Source organism: Molossus molossus, unplaced genomic scaffold (assembly GCF_014108415.1).
Source record: "Molossus molossus isolate mMolMol1 unplaced genomic scaffold, mMolMol1.p scaffold_m16_p_12, whole genome shotgun sequence".
NCBI lineage: Eukaryota > Metazoa > Chordata > Mammalia > Chiroptera > Molossidae > Molossus > Molossus molossus.
The window spans coordinates 98,255,311-98,276,564 of NW_023425347.1; the positions used below are offsets into that span (position 1 = coordinate 98,255,311).

The window sequence follows — 21,254 nt, forward strand, 5'->3', positions numbered from 1 at the left end:
GCATTGACTAGAGAAAAAGGACATCAGGACTTAAAAATGAAATGGCAGTCCGGTCAGGATAGCAGCATAGGTAAACATGGTATCACCTCCTCCCACAACCACATCAAAATTACAACTAAACTACAGAACAACCATCATTCAGAACTGCCTGACACTGAGCTGAATGAAGTACTACAATTACAAAATTAAAGAAGAGGTCACATCGAGACTGGCAGGAGGAGCGGAGGCGCAGACTGGCTGATCCCACACCCACCTGTGGCAAATAAAAATCAGGACACCTCAGCTGTGAAGGTCCTCCCTGAAGAGTGAGGGGTCCCCCTCCCACACAAGGCCCCCCAACTCAGGGCTCCAGTGCCAGGAAAAGAAGTCCCCATAACTCCCAGCTGTAAAACCAGCGGGAACAGAGGCTGAGGCTGCTGAAGCCCCAGGTAGTTCCCCTTAAAGGGCCCGCACATGGACTTACTTGGACTCTCTCCTTCTGGGCTCCAGTGTTAGGGAGGCAGCTTGAAAGGCACCAGAGACATACGGAAAGAACTGAATTGTTTGGCATTGGGCCGAGAGCTGGAGGGGCAGCTTTCTCCAGGATAGACGTGCTGAGTGCTGAGGTTGTAGTTCCTTGGGTGAGCCCTTCCCTGGGGCAGCAGACAGCAGCTATATCTAGAACTCCAGGAACCTACCTGGCTCACACTGTTTGCCCTGCCCTGGTGATTCCCTGAGGCCCTGCCCCTCCCAACCTTTGGGCCCACCCAAGCTGTTTCCAGTGGCTTTTCCATATGATTGGCCTGTCTTGGATCCTGCTTCAGAGTTTCCTAAAATCTCTCAAACAAGTAGCCTCTAGTCTCAGTGAGCCCCATACCTCTCGATAAGTGGCCCGAGACCTGGCACTAGAAGCAGCCAGCCTTGGTTCACAACTTGGCTTTTCCTGAGCACCTCCAAGCCCAGCACAAGAAGCAGCCATCTGCAGATCACTTTGTAGCTTATGCCTGGTGGCCCCTGGTAGAACACAGGCAGAGGCTGACCTTGCCCCAAAGCCAGCACACCCAGTGAACAGCTTCAGACCCTGTCGAAGCACCACCAACCACCTCCACAAATGACACACTCAAGGAATAGACTCAGTGGGTACCAGAGCCCTGCTGAAGTAAGTCTTGCCCTGTGTGGTGGGCCCCTACACCACTGATCCTCCAAGGGAGTCAGAGGGCAGTGGTCAGTGGGCACAGCCAGTCCTTGTAGCTGATCAGCCTGAGTAAATCCCACCCATTGACGTGCCAACAGCAATCAAGACTCAATTACAACAGAAGGGTGTACAGTCCACACTAGGGGTGCACCTCAAAGGCCCAGGTGGGGTGATCAGGGAGGCTGTGTCACTGGACCCTACAGGACAACTACAACAACAGGCCACCCTACAAAGCCTAGAAAACATAGCAACTCTACCTAATACATAGAAATAAACACAGGGCAGCAGCCAAAATGAGGAGACAAAGAAACATGTCCCAAGTGAAAGAACAGAACAAAATTCCAGGAAAAGAACTAAACAAAATGGAGATAAGCAATCAATCAGATGCAGAGTTCAAAACACTGGTTATAAGGATGCTCGAGAAACTTAGTGAGATCTTCAAGGAACTTAAGGAGAACTCCAAGGAACTTAGGGAGAACAACAACAATGTGAAAAAGGACCAGTCAGAAATGAAGGATGCACTCAATGAAATAAGGAATAATTTACAGGGAATCAATAGTAGAATAGGTGAAGGCAAGAAGCAAACCATCGAATTGGAATATAAAGAAGAAGCAAAAAACACCCAATCAGAACAGCGAAAAGAAGAAAACAATCCAAAAAAATGAGAACAGTGTAAGGAGCCTCTGGGACAACTTCAAGCATGCCAACATTTGCATCATGGAAGTGCCAGAAAGAGAAGAGAGAGAGCAAGACAATGAAAACCTATTTGAAACAATAATGACAGAAAATTTCCCTAACTTGGTGAAGGAAACAGACACACAAGTCCAGGAAGCACAAAGAGTCCCAAACAAGATGAACCCAAAGAGATCCACACCAAGTCACATCATCATCAAAATGCCAAAGGTTAAGGACAAATAGAGAATCTTAAAAGCAACAAAAGGAAAGCAGTTCATTATCTACAAAGGAGCTCCCATAAGACTGTCAGCTGATTTCTCAAAAAAAACTCTGCAGGCCAGAAAGGAGTGGCAAGAGATATTCAAAGTGATGAAAAGCAACCAAGATTACTCTATTCTACAAAGCTGTCATTTAGAATCGATGGACATATAAAGAGTATTACATGAAATGTTGACAGGTCTTCTTGAAGATGACGATAAAGCTAAAAATATATGAACAATAAAATGGCAATAAATACATATCTATCAACAATTGAATCTACAAACAAAATGAGCAAGCAGAACAGAAACAGACTCATAGATACAGAGAACTTTTTGTTGCTTGACGAATGGGAGGGGGCTGGGAGGATGGGTGAAGCAGATGAAGGAATTAAGAAGTACAAAGTTGTGCCCTGGCCGGTTTGGCTCAGCGGTTAGAGCGTCCACCTGTGGTCCGGAGAGACCCGGGTTCGGTTCCCGCTAAGGGCATGTACCTCGGTTGCGGTTTGTCCCCGGCCCTGGTTGGGTAGTGCGGGAGGCAGCCACTCGATGTGTCCCTTTCACGTCGATGTTTCTCTCTCTCTCTTCCTCTCTCTCCCTCCCACTCTATCTGAACAAAAAATGAAAAAATGTCGAGTGAGGATAAAAAAAATATAAAAAAATGAAACGGCACCATGGCCGATGTGACTTCACTGGGCCTCGTCCTGTGCACAAAAGAGTTGCTGGTTTGATTCCAGACCAGGGTACATGCCTGGGTTGCCAGCTTGGCCCCAGGGTCATGCAGGAGGCAGCAGATCGATGCCATGCTCTCACATCGATGTGTCTCTCTTCTCCCTTCCTCTCTCTAAAAATTAATAAACTATTCTTTTTTTAAAAAAAAAATGAAATGGCAAGTAACTGGAAAAAGAGTTGGTTCACTTAAAAAATATGATTTTGCAGCTTATTGTTAGAGAGTGAGAGAATCTGGCATTTAGAGTTCCAGTTTTTGTCCAGGCTGCCAGCATATTCTGATGCAATCCCATCTCTACCAGCTTTGGAAAGGAGGGCAAAGGAGAAGCAGAGCTGAAAACCAAACACGTGCTGGCCAAGCTCCCTTAAAGGACCCCAGATCGCCCTGGCCAGTTCGGCTCAGCAGTTGGAGCGTCGGCCTGCGGTCCGGAGAGACCCAGGTTCGGTTCCCGCTAAGGACACGTACCTCGGTTGCAATTTGTCCCAAGCCCTGGTTGGGTCGTGTGGGTGGCAACCACTCGATGTGTCCCTTTCACAACGATGTTTCTTTCTCTCTCCCCCTCCAACTCTATCTCAACAAAATATCAAAAAATGTCCGAAAAATGTCCTCAGGTGAGGATAAAAAAAAAAGGACCTCAGATGCTTTCCACATGTACAGAGAGGGCAATTTCCAGAAGCAAAGAAATCCTTATGTTCACTGCAAAGGCAGAAAGGTGTTCTAGAACATGAAGGCACCCTTTAATCCCAGCCTGGGGGACATTCCTAACATATAACAGTTCAAAGCAGCCCAGATTCTGAGGGGCCTCAAGCTAAATGGGATAAGGCAAGAAAAGGAGGGGACCATCTCTCAGGACACTCTTCACACCCCAGAATTTCTGACAGTGAGAAGGCCAGAATCAGCCCTCATTATTTCCCATGTTTTACAATCCAGACATCTTTCTGAATCATCCACTCTGCTAACAGAACCTGGTCTGGGGAACACACAACTCTAAATGCAATTCTTATAATAAATGTATCATGGAGAATAAAACAGTAAGAAACACTGAGCGGCGTTCTTCTGCCTAGGAAAGAAGCAAAATACCAGAAAGCAGCTGAGAAGTCCACAGGTGTTTCAAGGAGGTGAGAGATGAGGTCCAGACTGAAACCCTGTTCTTCTTCCTCGAATTCCAACGAAATGCAAACATGTTTGGGGGACCGGTGGAGTCGCACACACCTGGCTTTAAATCCAGGCTCAGGCAGGCACACGATTAAGGGCATGTTACACACCCTTAGGATCCACTTCTGCAAAATGGTGGTTAACGGCCTGGACTTTGTAAAGGTTCTAATGACTGTTAAACGAGGTAATAAACGTAATCTGTCCTCTGCGTGACAGCACACACGCAGGAAATGTGAGGTGCCGCGTACCCCCATGCCCATCGCAGCCCCCTCCACCCTGGCCTACCGACCCCTCCAGAGGCCGCACCGTGCACTGCTTCCGGACAGCAGACCACAGGCAGGAGCGCTGTCCTCAAAGGCCCCTTACGGGAGTGAGGTTTGGCTGAACCTGTGGCTGAGAAGCTGGACTGGGGCCGCGAAAGCCAAACTCTGGAGAGCCAGGACGGATCCTCGGCCGGAAGCCTGGTGGCGTCTGTTGTTTACACGGAGTGCCCTTCCCACCAACGCGCAGAGAGGGTCCGACCCTCCAACTGGACTAGGGACGCGCAAATGTGACTAAGGACGAAGAGGCTGACAGCGGGGCCACCCCACGAGGCTGAGGCGGTGGGGGGTGGGAACCCTAATGGAGTCGGGCCCCTCCCGGGAGGAACAGTCCGAAGCACCGAGCCTCTCACTCCTCTCCTCAAGCAGGAGCTCTCGCGGCTCAAGGCTGGGGGCTTCTCAAGGACCCCGCCACCCCCCGGGCCAAGCTCAGATGACACCCCAGGGGCCGGCAGTCGGGTCGTGGGACCTGCGGGCGCCCTGAGCCGGGGCTCGGGAATGTGGTCAAAGAGGGGTCACCGGGGGAGGGGCCGGGTGGCGAGGACCTGGGGAGGGGCGGGGCCCGGGAGGGGGCAAAAGGTCCGGGCCTCGGGTTTCAGAGGCGCAGGGTCCCCACCCGACTCCCAGCCGCACACCGAGCGCCCCCTCCAGCTGGGGTCCCCGCCACCACGAAGGGGCAGTCCCACTCCCCTCACCTGGCTCGGCTGCTCTGCCTGCTCCGAGGACGCCATCTTCCTAAGGCCTGATTAATCGATCGCCGCTGGGCGAGGCTTCTCCCAAGCGCCCTCGCTCTCGCTCTCCTGCCCAGACAGAAGTAGCCGAACCGAGCCTGTCGATGGGGGTCAGGGCGGAGGTAGGGGAACTCCCACGTCCGAGTTACCTCGCACAGTTTTCATCCGGTCTCTGCTTTCCAGGAAGATCGGAGGTCTGTCCTTTTTGCATTCTTATAAGTGTATTGTTTTGAAGGAAGTCAGTCTCTGCCCGTCCCCACAGCGCATTGGGCACAAGTAGGGACTCGCTAAGTATTTAATGCATGAATGAATGTTGGAAGAAACTTGGAAATTGATGGGTCAGTGCAGTACCATTTGTTGAGTGCCTACTACTGTTTGCCAGGCACGTGCTTAGGCGCTAGAAATAAAAAGATCCAAGACTGAACCCCTGCTCCCAAGTCCAAGTCAAAGACACACACAATTACAGCATCTTGGAGATAGGAATCTGATAAAAGTGTTCAGATCCATTAGAACACAACAGGAGGCTTCTTGACAGGAGAGTGTAAATGCGGAATTTACACAAAAGTGTTGCATACTTTGGAACTTGTGTTTTATGGGTTGTGGAGTACCCAAGAGTGTTGCCTCAATTAACAGTTCCTTCCACTAAACACTTATTTTATTTTATTTTTTTAGATAGAAGGGTCAAAGAAGAGAGAGGACAGAGTAGACTCTGAGTGTCTTTTTTTTTTTTTCTTTTTCCCTTTATTGATATTAGAGAGAGAGGAAGAGAGAGGGAGAGAAAGAAACGTGGATGAGAGAGAACATGATTGACCGCCTCCTGCATGCCCCCCACTGGGGATCAGGCCCACAACCTGGGCATGTGCCCTGACCCAGAATGGAACCAGCGATTGGATTGACGCTCAACCACCCAGCTACACCTGTCGGCCCCACCAAACACTTTTAAATGACTACCCCTTTTTGGCCTGGCCAATTTGCTCAGTGGTTAGAGCATCGGCCTGCTGTCCAGAGAGACCCGGGTTCAGTTCGGTTCCCGCTAAGGGCGCGTACCTCGGTTGCTGTTTGTCCCCGGCCCTGGTTGGTCGTGCAAGTGGCAGCCACTCGATGAGTCCCTTTCACATCGATGTCCCTTTCTCTCTCCATCTCTCTCCCTCCCACTCTATCTGAACAAAAAATGGAAAAATGTCCTCAGGTGAGGATACAAAAAAAAAAAAAAATTACCCTTTTTTATGAAATAATAATCGCATTTCCTCTCATAAACAAAATGTGAGGCTGACCCTGCATGAGTGTAGACGGAAAATTCTTTCTTGTTGACATTAAAGGACCCCTTTAAAGCGAGAAACCGTTTTTGATCATTTTTATTATTATTTTAATCTTAAATATTGGGTTTTCATGGGGAGAAAAAAACAGACTTTTCTGTAAGTAGCAGTATTACAACGAGGACGAATACACTGTCAAGTAGCTTCTGGACAACCGCAGTGATGTGGTTCGCATTTCCACTTTCCTCTCTGATTTCTTTTAGACCGTAATGTTTAACTTACTTATTCAAGCATTTTGTTATGAGTCCAACCCAATTTGCACAGCTGCAGCGGGGAACTGAACGGAAATGTGCGAATATCTTATGCTTCTCTGTTAAGCTTTCAGCAAGACTGAAAACTACATTCATCAATTTTTTAAATTGACTTCCTTCAGATCAGCCTGAAAGATGGATATCTTACAGATCTTTTCAGGGTGGAAAGGGAAAACAAATTAACACAGGACAATGACAGGCTTTTATCTAAGTATTAATATTATGCATTTATATATGCAAATAGGAGTGCTCTAACAATTCAAGGGAGTATGCATGCGTGTCCTCCATAATGCAAAATAAATCCCCATAGACCTCCTGTCGAACGCGCAACTGCAACTACTAAATATAAGGTAGGAAAAAAAAACTCCTCCCGGGTCGAATTGCGCGACACACGAAGTCGGCTTTGCGCCCAGAGACTACAGCTCCCGGCATGGCTCGGGGGCCGCACGCCATCAGCGTCCATTAGAACTATATCTCCCGGCGTGCCTCGGTCCCGTGCGTGACTTGCTACAGAGAGAACTACAGCTCCCGGCATGCCGCGGGCGTGGGGGGCGGGGAGGCCGCCGGCTCGAGCCTCCCTGACTTACCAGTGTCAGTCAGGTCCCAGTCCTGTAGAGGATGGAGGTGTTCTCGGGTGCCAGTGCTGCGGAACCAAGCGAGAATCAGGCTTTAAAGCGGTGTCTGCTGCGCCGTAACCACAGCCGCGAACAGCACGGCGTGGCGGCCTCCTGCCTCGAGGACCTGAGGAGCAAGGGTAGGCACGGGACCCGAGCGAGGCCTTGGGGGGCCGGGGCCGGGGACGGGGACGGGGACGGGGTCAGGGGAGGATGTCCGGCGCGGGCAAGGCGGGGTGAGGCGAGGCGAGTTGGGATTCTTGAAGCTCTTGGAGCCTGGGGACAGAAATGACTCACGTGGGCATAGCGATTAACACGTTTCAAAGCGTTTCCACGCGCTTTAGCTTATCTCGTGTGAGACCCATCACGGTGCAAAGGGAGACGGGAAGCACTACGCAAATTAAGGCAGACTTAGGTACCTTGCCTGAAATCGCTTAGATTTTGGACCGTGCCCGGCCCAGTGTATTCCCGGCACTCGGGCTCAGATGAGCCCAGGGCGAGGTGGGGCGCGTTCCCACGCTCGGCGCTGGCAGGTACCTGTGCGGTCACGGCGGGGCTGCTACCGCATTCCCGAGGTCCAGACAAGAATCGCGTGTTCTGCGTGACCGAGTGGACAAGTCCTGAGCCCCGGCCCATATTGTTACTAGCTGCTTGACCTTGCACTCAACCCACCATCTCCCCACCCTCGGTTTTCTCATTGGCCAAGTGGGTATATTCCCAGGATTGTCGGGACTCTCAAAGGAGATGATACATGCAAGTAATTTACAGGTGTTAATAGTCCCGAGAAATAAATTGTTTAACCAAAGAAGTTGTGCCTGCTAGACGTGTGAGTGGCCCCAGGCATGTGGTCCCAGTGTGTGCCAGTGTTCAGGGCTACCTCTCAAGGTCGCCAGGCCCAGAGAGAAGGCAAACAGAAGTCTTTGAGAGACCCAGGAGCAGCCTAAGTACTTTCAGTGCTTTGGGGACATAGCTTTTGCGACATAAGTGTTTACATTTTGTTGTTGTTGTTGTTGGGTTCTTTTTGCTTGTTCGTTTGTTTTTTGGCATTAGGTAAAGTTTTAGTGCACTTCCTGGTAGCACTTAGCAGAGGCTTGTGTATGTAAGTGCTATTTCTGGAGCTCCACCTATAGATAACATTGCCAGAGGATATTGTAGTCTTTTGGCTACTTACCTACTTACGCTAGTCCCATTAGCATTTTAGGCTACTGATGCAAACTCCTGCTTCTTTATACTTTCCTATAGGTTATGAAGGCTACAAAGAAAGATACTACAAAGAACAAAAAGAATTACATTTTTTTTCCTTTTTTTTTTTTTTCTTCTTCGACAGAGGAGGATATAAGATGACCACCGAGTAAATGACTGAAAGCCTGCTTATTTACAAGGAATGTAGTCAGACTGTGTGGGTGTAAATACCAGTTCTGTCGCTTAATGTGTGATCTTGGACAAGCTACTTAACTTCTCTGAGCCTTGTGCTTGATGTCTGTAAAATGGGAATAACAATAGTACCTACCTCATAGGATTGTTATAAGATTAAATACTCTATCTGTAAAGCACTTAGAACAGTACCATGCACATGAAAGTGTTATATTAGTGCTACTAAAGTTGTGCGTTTTATTGTAGTTATCATTACCTACCAGGAAGTCGGCTAGGCTCTAAGGGCATACAAATTGTGGGTGAAAGGAAACATGTAGTTTTATTATGGATACTTGCCAACTGCCAAATATTTTATTTCTCTCAGCCTATGACATCCTGGCCATTGATAAGTCCCTGGCACCAGTCACCCTGGTCCTGGCAGAGGATGGCACCATAGTGGATGATGATGATTACTTCCTGTGTCTACCTTCTAATACTAAGTTTGTGGCATTGGCCGGTAATGAGAAGTGGGCGTACAACAACTCAGGTAAGAAATGCTAACCATGTCTAAAATGATCTATGCAATACAACGTCCATCACGATTCATTTTACTGCACAGGCAGCTAATTACTGTTTGCCTGGCTGTTTAAGCATTTATGTAGCAGATGTTTACTGAGCACCTTCTGTATGCCAGGTGTGGTGCTGAGTCTGGGGATAAAGATGAATGAGACATGGGTCCAGTTCTCAAATAACTCACAGACCGACAGCAACTAAAATGCAGCATGGCAGAGAGACCAGTGCCACAAGTAGCGTCAGGCTGCCCCATCTAAATCCTGGCTCTGCCATTTACTAGCCTGTGACCTTGGACAAATTACCCAACTTCTTAGCACCTTATTGAGATAATTATGGTGCCTGTCTCCTAGGGTTGTTATAAGGATAATAGAACATAGTACATGTCAAACCAGGGTTTCTCAACATTATTATTGACATGGGCTGGAGAATTCTTTGTTGTGGGGTGTTGTGGGCATCATAGAAAGTTTAGCAGTATCACCCTGGCCAGTTTTGCTCAACGGTTAGAGTGTCAGCCTGCGGTCCAGAGAGACCCGGGTTCGGTTCCCACTAGGGGCGCATACCTTGGTTGCAGTTTGTCCCCAGCCCTGGTTGGTCGTGCGGGTGGCAGCTACTCAATGTGTCCCTTTCACATTGATGTTTCTCTCTCTCTCTCTTCCTCTCTCTCCCTCCCACTCTATCTGAACAAAAAATGGAAAAATGTCCTCGGGAGAGGATAAAAAGAAAGAAAGTTTAGCAGCATCCCTGGCCTTTGCCCTCTATGTGCCAGTAGCATCTTCGCACCCCAATTGTGACAACCAAAAATGCCTTCAGACATTGTCAAATGTCTCCCAGGGGAGCAAAATCACTGACAAAGGGAACTAACATTGATGAACAAGGATCAAAGAGCTAAAGAAATGTTTTAAGAAAAGTCTTCATGCCACTAAATTTAGGAATTAACCTTCAGCAATGGCTGTACCAGCCACCTTTGTACTCAGGCCCTAGGGACAGCAGAGCCGAAGCTCCTCCAGTCAAGGGTGAGACCGATCCACAAGCACAGACATGCTGGTGAATGTTTTGTATACAAAGGCAGAATCCAGAGACATAAAAACTAACCTAAAGGGAAGTATGGCAGGATCCTGGGTATGCATGACCACACACTGGGTGTAAGTAGCTTCTTCCCATAAAAGAATAAAAAGCAGTTACATACAGAAATAAAGTAAAGATGGAAAGGAGAGGAAAAACTAAGGTCCTAGTTGGGGATTGGCTTTACCATAAATCCTTGAGAAAAGGTGATTCCTTCTCCATTGAAATTATTCTAAAAGGTCAGTCAGAAGTTTGTGCAGACATCCTGGAGGGCTGTGTGTGTTGGGGTAGGACGTAAAACAGCACTTCAAGTTCATCTGACCGTGGCTGGCCTTTTCCCCTGTATATCAGATGGAGGTACTGCTTGGATTTCCCAGGAGTCCGTGGATATAGATGAAACAGACAGCGGGGCAGGGTTGAAGTGGAAGAATGTGGCCAGGCAGCTGAAAGAAGACCTGTCCAGCATCATCCTCCTATCAGAGGAGGACCTCCAAGTAAGCCTCCTCTGTAACTTACAGCCACTCCTCTGGTCTCTGCCGCCCCAACAGTTTCTTAGTTTCCAGGTGTCTTGCCATAATATTTTATTATTTATTAAGTTTTACATATTTCTTAGATGACAACCAAGAGTCTTCCTTTTCTAATATGCTCACCTGGAGTAGGAGTTTTTCAACCCTCACCTTGCATCAGAATCACCTATGGAGCTTTTTATTTTTATTTTTTACCTATGGAGATTTGAAAACATACAGATGCCCAGGCCCCAACCTAGACCTACCTAGGGCCACTCTTGGGGTCGAGGATGTTCTGCCAGAGAATGTAGAGATGGAATAGCTCGATTAAATCCCAGTTCCAGCCCTGGCCAGTTTGGCTCAGCAGTTGGAGCGTCGGCCTGTAGACCGAAGAGTCTCGGGTTTGATTCCTGGTCAAGGGCATGTACTTTGGTTGCAGATTCGCCCTGGTCGGGGTCCTGCATGAGGCAACCAATCAGTGTGTCTCTCTCACACTGATGTTTCTCTCTTTCTCTCTCCCCCTTTCTCCCTCCTTCCCACTTTATCTAAAAATCAATGGATAAATATCCTTGGGTGAGGATTAAAAAATAATAATTTTAAAAGTCCCAGCTCTATCACTATGACTTTGAGCCAGTAACTTAGCTTCTCTGCCAGCATTACCTCTCCAGTCAAGTTGGAATAAAATAGCATGTGTTAATGCAAAAACTATTTATTGAGACCCTGTCCTATGTCTAGCATGCCTCTGTACACTGGGGTCCAGTGGTGAACAACGCAGCACTGTTTAAAAATTCACATGTTTAAAATCCAAGAGGTATAGAAGTATTGATATCCAGGTAGCCAAAAAGCGAAAGCAGCCCAGTGTCCCATCAGCTGATGAATAAGTAAAATGATAAAATGTGATATATCCAACTAATGGAATATTATTCAGCCATAAAAAGGAATGAATTATTAATACACACTGCAACATAGATAAGGGAAAGAAGCCAGATATGAAAGGCCATATTTTATTATTGCTTTTGTGAAAAGGCCAAGAATACACAAACCTGTAGCGACAGAAAGTAGATTAGGGGTGCCTAGGGCTACGGTTGGTGGGGAACTCTAAGGAGACATAGGGAGTGACTAGTAGTAGGTACAGAGTTTCTTTTGGGGGTAGTGAAAATATTCTCAAATAGTTGTGCTGATGATTGTAGAACTCTGAATATACTAAAACCCACTTAATTGTACACTTTAAATCTTCACCCAAGGATATTTTTCCATGTATTTTCAGATAGAGTGAGAGGAATGGGGGGGGGGGGGAGAGAGAGAGAGGAGAGAGACACCAATGTGAGAGAGACACGTCAGTTGGTTGCCTCCCACGTGACCCTGACCAAGGCCGCAGATGAACCGCAACTGAGGTTTGAGGTACATGCCCTTGACCGGAATCAAACTCGAGATTCTTTGGTCCGCAGACCAACGCTTTAACCACTGAGCCAAAACAGCCAGGGCCTATTCCAGTGATTTTCATATACAAATACATATTTATTTTCTCTTCTCCTATATTACACAAATGGAAGCGCATCTACTCTGTTTTTAAAGAAGTATTTGGAGAATATCCAGATCAGTATATAAAAGACATCTTGGTTCTTTTTTACCACTGCATAGTATTGCATTTCGTGCATGTACCACGATTGGTTTAACAAGTCCCCCCCACTGGTGGACGGTTGGGCTGTCATCAGACAATACTGCAAAAACACAGTGTCATTTTGCACACATACTTGTGCATAGAACAAATATATATAAGCATAGTTGATAAACATTGGCAGGTTTCCAAGAGGTGACGATTAAATTGAGAGCTGAAGGGACAGAGTGGAGCCTGCCTTGGAAAGTTGGGGATAGAGTTCCAGGCAGAGGGAAGGCAGGAGCAAGCTTGAGTTCTTTTTCTTTTTTCAGAAACAGAAAAGGGCCAAGAGATGCCTCCCCATCCCAACGGAGTAGAGTATTATAGTATACCCTTAGAATAAAAAGCACCATAGTCCTTACAAAATAGGGACATCAGAATATGAGTGAGCATGAGCCCTGACAGCTGGGCTCCGCAGGGAGGTTTGGGACACTTAAAGGGGGCTTGCAGAGGCTGGCTCTGCAGGTAAAGAAAAGGCACCATCACAGCAGGGACTTCGGGCAGTGAGAACAGATGGAAGGGAAGGGAAGAAATTCAGGAAGTACAAATCTGATGATGGAGGTACTAGTATTACTCCACTTTACAGATGATGAAAATGAGGCAAGAGTTTAGTAATTTCCCAAGATTTTCAACAATTGGATCTTTCTGTTATGAAGACTATATTTTTTTTATCCTCAATCGAGGACTTTTTTTTTTTTTTTTGCATTTATCTTCAGACAGAGCAGGAGGGAGAGGAGGAGGAAGAAAACGAGAGAGAAACATCGATGTGAGAGAGACATATCGACTGGTTGCCACCCACACGACCTCAACCAGGGCCGGGGATGAACCGCAACCGAAGTATGTGCCCTTGGCGGGAACCGAACCTGGGACTCTCTGGTCCGTGGGTCGGCACTCTAACTGCTGAGCCAAACTGGCCAGGGCTGAAGACTTTTTTTTTTAATCCTTACCCAAGGACATTTTTTTCCATTTTTTGTTCAGATAGAGTGGGGAGGGGGGAGAGAGAGAGAGAGAAACATCGACGTGAAAGGGACACATCGACTGGTTGCCACCTGCATAACCCAACCAGGGCTGGGAACAAACTGCAACTGAGGTACATGCCCATAGCGGGAACCGAACCCGGGTCTCTCTGGACCGCAGGCCGATACTCTACCACTGAGCCAAACCAGCCAGGGCTGAAAACTGTTTTTTAAAATGTTTTTCTTTATTGATTTAGAGAGAGAGGAAGGGCAAGGGAGAGAGAGAGAAACATCGATGAGAGAGAATATCGATTGGCCGCCTTCTGTATGCCCCCCACTGGGGCTCAGGCCCACAACCTGGGCATGTGCCCTGACCAGGAATCGAACCAGCAACCTTTGGTGCATGGGTCAACGCTCAACCACTGAGCAACACCAGCCAGGCTATGAAAACTATTTTTAATTTAGTATATGCCAAAAGAATGAGCCTTCTTAAAAATTATCTTTGCCCTGGCCAGTTTGGCTCAGCGGTTGGAGCGTCCGCCTGTGGTCTGGAGAGACCCGGGTTCGGTTCCTGCTAAGGGCATGTACCTCGGTTGCGGTTTGTCCCCGGCCCTGGTTGGTCGTGCGGGTGGCGGCCACTCGATGTGTCCCTTTCACATCAATGTTTCCCTCTCTCTCTCTTCCTCTCTCTCCCTCCCACTCTATCTGTACAAAAAATGAAAAAACGTCCTTGGGTGAGGATAAAAAAAAATATATATATCTTTATAGCCAATTTAGGATATAAGTGAGGTCTCTCTTATTTCAGACTGAACATGTTATTTAAAAGCTTAGTATAAAAATAAGTAAAAGCTTAGTATAGTTTATATTTTATTTTTATAATAATTTATATTTGTTACAGATGTTTCTCCTTTTTTCCCCATTGACATTCTCCTCCCCATCCTCCCCACCCCTCTCCAGCTTTGTTGTCCATGTCCATCGGTTATGTGTACATACATATAAGTTCTGTCGTTTATCTCTTCCCTCCTCCCCACCCCTTCTTCTGAGGGTTGTCAATCTGTACCCTACTTCCACATTTCTGGGTCTACCCTGTTCCTCAGACTGTTATGTTCATTATATTCCACAAATAAGTGAGATCATGTGATATTTGTCTTTCTCTGGTTGACTTGTTTCACTTAGAATAATACTCTCCAGGGCCCTCCATGTTGTCTCAAAGGATAAGAGATCTTTCTTTCTTACAGCTGCATAGTACTCCATTGTGTATATGTACCACAGCTTTTTTATCCATTCGTCTACTGATGGACACTTGGGCTGTTTCCAGATCTTAGCAATTGTAAATGGTGCTGCTATGAACATAGGGGTACATATATTCTTTCTGATTGGTGTTTCAGGCTTCTTAGGATATATTCCTACAAGTGGGATCACTGGGTCAAATGACAGTTCAAATCTTGAATTTTTTGAAGTAACACCATAGTGTTTTCCATAGTGGCTATACCAGTCTGCATTCCCATCGGCATTGTACTAGAGTCCCCTTTTCTCCACACCTCGCCAACACTTGTTTGATGATTTGTTGATGGCGGCCATTCTGACAGATGTGAGGTAATACCTCATTGTTGTGTTAATTTGCATCTCTCTGATGATTAGTGATGTTGAGCATTTCTTCTTAAGTCTCTTGGCCATTTGTATGTCCTATTTGGAGAGGTGTCTATTTAGCTCCTCTGCCCATTTTTTAATTGGGTTCTTTGTCTTCCTTTTGTTGAGTTGTATGAGTACTCTATATACGTATTTTGGAGATTAACCCCTTATCTGATGTATCATTGGCAGTTATGCTCTCCCATACAGTGGGTTGCCTTTTCATTTTGATGGTTGTTTCTTTTGCTGTGAAGAAGCTTTTTAGTTTGATGTAGTCCCCCGTGTTCATTTTTTCCTTTGTTTCCGTTACCTTAGGTGATGTATCAGTGAAAGTTCTGCTGCGTATGATGTCTGAAATTTTGTTGCCTACATTTTCTTCTAGGATTTTTACGGATTCATGGGTCACATTTAAGTCTTTTGTCATTTTGAGTTTATTCTTGTGTATGGTGTAAGTTTATGGTCTAGTTTCATTTCTTTGCATGTAGCTGTCCAATTTTCTCAGCACCATTTATTAAAGAGGCTGTCTTTACTCCACTGTATGCTCTTGCCATCTTTGTCAAATATTAATTGAGCATAATGTCTTGGGCCCATTTTTGGGTTCTCTCTCCTGTTTCACTGGTCTATATGCCTGTTCTTGTGCCAGTACCAGGCTGTTTTGATTACAGTAGCTTTGTAGTATAACCTGATATCCGGTATTGTGATCCCACCTACTTTGTCCTTCTTTTTCAAGATTGCTGTGGCTATTCGGGGTCTTTTTTGGTTCCATATGAACTTTTGAAATATTTGTTCTAGTTCTGTGGAATATGTCGTTGGTATTTTGATGGGGATTGCATTGAATCTATGGATTGCTTTGGGTAATATGGACATTTTAATGATGTTAATTATTCCAATCCATGAACAAGGTATGTGCTTCCACTTTTTTATATCTTCCTCTATTTCTTTTTTCAATGTCCTGTAGTTTACTGCAAATAGGTCCTTTACTTCTTCAGTTAAGTTTATTCCTAGGTATCTTAATTTTTTTATGCCACAATGGTAAATGGGATTGTTTTTTTAGTTTCTCTTTCTGTGAGTTCATCATTGGTGTATAAGAATGCCGTCGATTTCCTGACGTTAATTTTGTATCCTGCTACTTTGCCAAATTCATGTATTAAATCTAGTAGATTTTTGATGGAGTCTTTAGGGTTTTCTATATATAATATCATGTCATCTGTGAATAATGACAGTTTCACTTCCTCCTTTCCAGTTTGGATCCCTTTTATTTTTTTCTTCATGTCTGATTGCTGTGACTAAGACTTCCAGTACTATGTTAAATAAGAGTGGAGAAAGTGGCCATCCCTGTCTTGTTCCTGTTCTTTTTTTTTTTAATCCTCACTCGAGGACACCTTTCCATTTTTTATTCAGATGAGCAGGAGGGAGAGAGAGAAACATCAACATGAAAGGGGTACATCAAGTGGCCGCCACCCACACAACCCAACCAGGGCTGGGGACAAACTGCAGCCGAGGTACATGCCCCTAGCGGGAACTGAACCCTGATCTCTGTGGTCCGTAGGCCGACACTCTTACCACTAAGCCAAACCAGCCAGGGCTGTTCCTGTTTTTCAGGGAAATGCTTTTAGTTTTTGCCCATTGAGTATGATGCTGGCTGTAGGTCTTTCATATATGGCCTTTATCATGTCGCGATATGATCCCTCTATTCCCACATTGCTGAGCATTTTTATCAGAAATGGGTGCTGGATTTTGTCGAGTGCTTTTTCAGCATGTATTGATATGATCATGTGGTTTTTATCCTTCATTTTGTTTATGTGGTGTATCACATTTATTGATTTGCAAATATTGTACCAGCCTTGCATCCCTGGGATGAATCCCACTTGGTCATGGTGAATAATTTTTTTGATGTATTGCTGGATCCGATAGTATAGTTTATATTTTAAAAATAAGAGTCTTTTAAAGCTATGAAAATGCATAATAAAAATGTTTAAGGTTAGAATCATTAGGAAAACTTTCACTTAAAAAACAACCTCAGATTGATTCATTATATAAATAACCATACACTGCCCTGGCCGGTTTGGCTCAGCAGTTAGAGCGTTGGCCTGCGGACCAATGAGTCGCGGGTTTGATTCTGATCAAAGGCACATACCTCAGTTACTGTTCGTCCCCGGCCCTGGTCAGGGGTCATGCGGGAGGCAACCAGCCGATGTGGCTCTATCACATCAGTGTTTCTGTCTCTCTCTCTCCCTCCCTCCCTCCCACTCTATCTGATAATAAGTAGAAAAATATCGTCAGATGAGGAATAAAAATAAGTAAATAAATAAATAAATAATCATACACTTCCTTTATATTCTGTACAATTGGGTTCTTAAGAATCAGGATTTTGTTTCATTTTTAATGAGGCACTAGGGCATCATTTTTTAAATTTTTTCACCAGAGGAAAACTGAAAAAATTACACGCCTCTCTCTTGACTCTTAGGCAGTCATAGTAGGTAACTGGAACATAGACTAAATGAGTCTCTGAAACCGATGGATTTGAAAGTTAACACCATGCTTAGAAAGCACTCAGGTTTCTTAAAGTCCATCTTTGTTTGTTAGGTGCTCATCGATGTTCCCTGTTCAGAACTGGCTCAGGAACTATGCCAAAGTTGTGTCACAGTCCAGGGGCTGCAGAACACCCTCCAGCAGGTGCTTGACCAGAGAGAGGAAGCCCGTCAGTCCAAGCAGCTCTTGGAGCTTTATCTCCAGGCTTTGGAGAAGGAGGGCAGCATTCTGTCCCAGCAGCAAGGTAGGACTCACTGGCTGGGGGAGTAACTGAGAACTTGGTGCCTATGGAGGCTTTCCTTGAGAGAGAACAAATGTAACGTAGTCAAAAACAGTGAAACCACAGTTGCTGGCACTTTGAAATGACATGTTTCTGTCTTGCACACCTGATTGTTCTACTGTTGGTTTGTGTGGCTGTGTGTTTACACAACCTGCTGATCTCCGTCTCACATGTGCTTTGCAGAGTCCAAAGCTGGCTTCGGTGATGAGATGGATACAGTTGACACGGGTATGAGCAGAGAGAGCTCCTCCGAAATTGCCCTTGCAAGCCAGATCCTTACTGCACTGAAGGAGAAGCCTGCTCCAGAGCTGAGTCTATCCAGTCAGGATTTGGAGGTGGGCAAGAACCAGGGACCCTGAACTACAGAGAACAACTCCCCCTGGAGGTGTAGTATAGCTCTACAGAGGCTTGTGGGATTTTTTTCACCTCTGCAGCTGCCAATTTGCCTATTGTATGCCAGAGCACTTGCAACATCTCATGTAATCTGAATCAGAATGGCTTAAACAAAATGGATGCACGCTCACTGGTCATCAAACATTATTTTCTGACCCAAAGTGGGTAATGAAGTGACAAAAGCTGACAGGGAGGAACAGCGGGGCTCCGCTTGTGACATGGCTTCTGGTTCTGTCGGTGGTTTGTCAGCAATCGAGGCACATAAACTGTCATAGGGAAAGGAGACCGCACTGTGCTGGCTCTAAGACCAGGGAACTACAAGCTGACAAAGAGAACCCATCACAGTGGGGGCCATTTCTTATTCTTCGTCTTTATCCTTTCCCAACTACCTTCCCAATTGTGGCTAGAAGGGAAGGAAACTGTATTGACTTGAACTTGGCTAAATTTCCTGTAGGTAGAGGACTTGTATTTGCTCCAAGTAAACTTTCCAAAGAGCCTTTCCTGTTGGTGTTGTATGGTGAGAGAAGGCCTATGATAGTTTAATATGAAGGAGACCTGGCATTTCTGCAGGGACATAACACACCCGTATTGCCTAACTTCATTCCCCTAAAGAAGCCGTGGGAGCAGCACTGAGGCAGGCAGAGGTAGTGGTTCTCAGTGGTTGTTATTTTTGCCGCAGTTGGTTACCAAGGAAGACCCCCAAGCACTGGCTGTTGCTTTGAACTGGGACGTAAAGAAGACGGAAGCTGTTCAACAAGCCTGTAATCAGGAGCTGAGCCTGCGCCTCCAGCAGGTGCAGAGTCTGCATTCTCTCAGGAATATTTCAGCACGGAGGAACTCAGTGCCCGGAGAACTGCAGAATCCCAAACGAGCTAAGCAAGATGCCACATAGCTGTAGCTGCAAATATGCCAAAGAGAACCCTGTGACCTTGGTTCTGTTATCAGTAAATCCCTTCAGCCTTTTCAGCTCCCTGTATACTACTCTGCCCCCTGCCCTGGAGCATGTTCTCCTGGAAGAGGCTGGAAGACTGGCTCCATGCCCCCTCCAGAAAAGCTATTCTAGATCTCAACATCTGCCCGTCTACCCATTTTGAATGATGCATCAATATATCCCACCTCCTCTAGTTACATGTTCTTATGTTCTCTGTTTTAAAGTAATTATGAAGGGCAGTGAAAAGAAATTGTCATACTTGAAACTCACTATCCTGTTCTTAGGATAGAAATGCAAAATTTAAACAAATAATGGTAGAGAAGGTGACATAATAGTGTTGATCATGGTGACAAACTTGTTTCTCCAGTTAATGAACTTTTTTGTTTGTTCAAAGGCACATATTAAGTTTGCAGACCACAGGGACATATGGAGAGTCTCACCATTTCTAATATCCAGTTCAGTATTGTGAAATTATATCTGAAACTCTTCAGTTTTCTAATATGTTTTATCAGCAGGGGGCAGAAAAGGTCATTAAATCGATTTCCATGAGATATGACTCCGAGTCTCTGGGTGCAAAGCAGACTCTGGATTACATACCTCCTGTTCTGTACAGATTTACTCTTCAGGTTTTGTCATCTCCAGTACATTCTCCTTGCAGGGAAAAGATAATGGGTTATCATTGACTTGTTTGGATTTTTTTTTAAGCATGCTTAGAGGAAAATAGAATTCTACTAAGAGATACATTGACTAATTATTAAGCAAAGAAGTATAACAGTAAGTCCTGGGGCCAGAATGGATGCAGAAAACCAACAGAACACAAAGAACTGTTTCCTTTTCCTGTGGTCTTAAAGGAGGGCTCAGATGTAGTCAGCATCCTTTCACTAATGCCTTACACCCCTGGTTCTCACTTATTAGCCCCAACATTTCCTTTTTTAATGGCATATTTTATTATGCTTCCTTAATTATCCTTAAATGAAAGCCAGGGCTGATAACCTACCTACATGCATCCTTTCAAAAGTACTGATATAATATCCCAAGTGTAATAACTCAGAAGAAACAAAAAAAACTTTCCAATAAAATGGCATGTATCTCAGTGTGTCTCTGTCTGGACATGACTATACCGACGGCACAATGCAGCTGTAAGATGCTTGTACTTAGATATTGAATTACTGTGAATTTGACAGGGGCAGCCAGACGTGTATGTAGTGACTGTCAATTCAAATACCACAAGCAGCATTGCCCTTATAATGGGATTTCCCCTATCATTGACCTTCTGAACAAAAAAACATGTTTCTTTGTTGTTGGTGGTTAATCTTCACCTGAGGATTTTTTTTTCCATTAATTTTTAGAGAGACTGGAAGAGAGGAAGAGAGGGAAGGGACAGAGACACATGGATCGGTTGCCTCCCAGGTGCACCCTGACCAGGACCCGGGATGGAACCTGGGAATCAAACCCATGACCCTTCAGTGCATGGGTCAACGCTCTAACCACTGAAACACACTGGCCAGGGCATCTGTCTTTTTTTTTTTTTTTTTTATGTTTTTATTGATTTTTTTTCTTAAGAGAGATAAAAACATCGATATGAGAGAAACATTAATTGGCTGCCTCCTGCACACCCCAATCCCAGATCAAGCCCACAACCCGGGCATGTGCCCTGTCCAGGAATCAAACCGGTACTGCTTGGTCCATGGGATGACACTCAATCCACTGAGCCACACCAGCTGGCCCATTTGTCCTTTTATTCACTAGGTATCTGCATTCCTGAAAAATCTAGGGAACATTAAAACTAGGGAAAATACTTTGTATTTCTATATAAAACAGAATTCGGTTTCAGGCTAGGATAACTGGAACAGGTTTTCATCCATATGAATGCCCAACATAACATTCAGAAGTCCCACGGGATGCGAGACAATTCGTCGTATGGAATTGTCCTATAAATTGCTGGAAGACGTGCATCCCACCCCCTACCCCCACCCACTCAATGCCAACAGCAACCTTCAGATATTATGACAACTAAAAGCTTCCCCACATATGTTCAAAATGTCCCTGAAGGGGCAGTAATGCCAGCTAAGAATTCCCATAGCACCTACCACACCGGCGCCTCACAAACAGTGGGCCAGGCAAGGCGAGGCCCGTTGCCTCTCATTTTATACATGAGA

The 21,254-nt window shown here is 45.6% G+C and overlaps 2 protein-coding genes across 5 annotated transcripts in view; one reads left to right on the plus strand and one right to left on the minus strand.

Moving 5' to 3' along the window:
- The window catches only part of PEX14 (peroxisomal biogenesis factor 14), a 142,905-nt gene extending 137,848 nt beyond the window's left edge, over positions 1-5,057 (minus strand). For 2 of the 4 annotated variants that reach the window (XM_036256442.1, XM_036256436.1), the window contains exon 1: positions 5,007-5,050. In XM_036256442.1, coding sequence (XP_036112335.1) covers positions 5,007-5,042 — 36 coding nt within the window. In that variant the 5' untranslated portion in view covers positions 5,043-5,050. Of the gene's footprint in view, positions 1-4,297; positions 4,567-5,006 lie in introns of those variants that run through there. The other 2 variants (XM_036256441.1, XM_036256438.1) reach the window with 2 other exon arrangements.
- Positions 5,058-7,174: 2,117 nt separating this feature from the next.
- DFFA (DNA fragmentation factor subunit alpha) lies at positions 7,175-20,188 on the plus strand. The gene is made up of 6 exons (XM_036257395.1): positions 7,175-7,363; positions 8,962-9,123; positions 10,563-10,705; positions 17,546-17,735; positions 17,955-18,106; positions 18,844-20,188. The coding sequence occupies exons 1-6, from the start codon at positions 7,228-7,230 to the stop codon at positions 19,054-19,056; spliced, it is 996 nt and encodes a 331-aa protein (XP_036113288.1). The 5' UTR covers positions 7,175-7,227; the 3' UTR covers positions 19,057-20,188.
- Positions 20,189-21,254: the final 1,066 nt, after the last annotated feature.

Coding starts and splice junctions, on each gene's coding strand:
- DFFA (XM_036257395.1), top strand. CDS start 7,228: ATGGAGGTGTTCTCGGGTGCCAGTGCTGCGGAACCAAGCGAGAATCAG. Junction 7,364..8,961: donor CGAGGACCTGAGGAGCAAGG/GTAGGCACGGGA, acceptor TATTTCTCTCAG/CCTATGACATCCTGGCCATT. Junction 17,736..17,954: donor CATTCTGTCCCAGCAGCAAG/GTAGGACTCACT, acceptor TGTGCTTTGCAG/AGTCCAAAGCTGGCTTCGGT.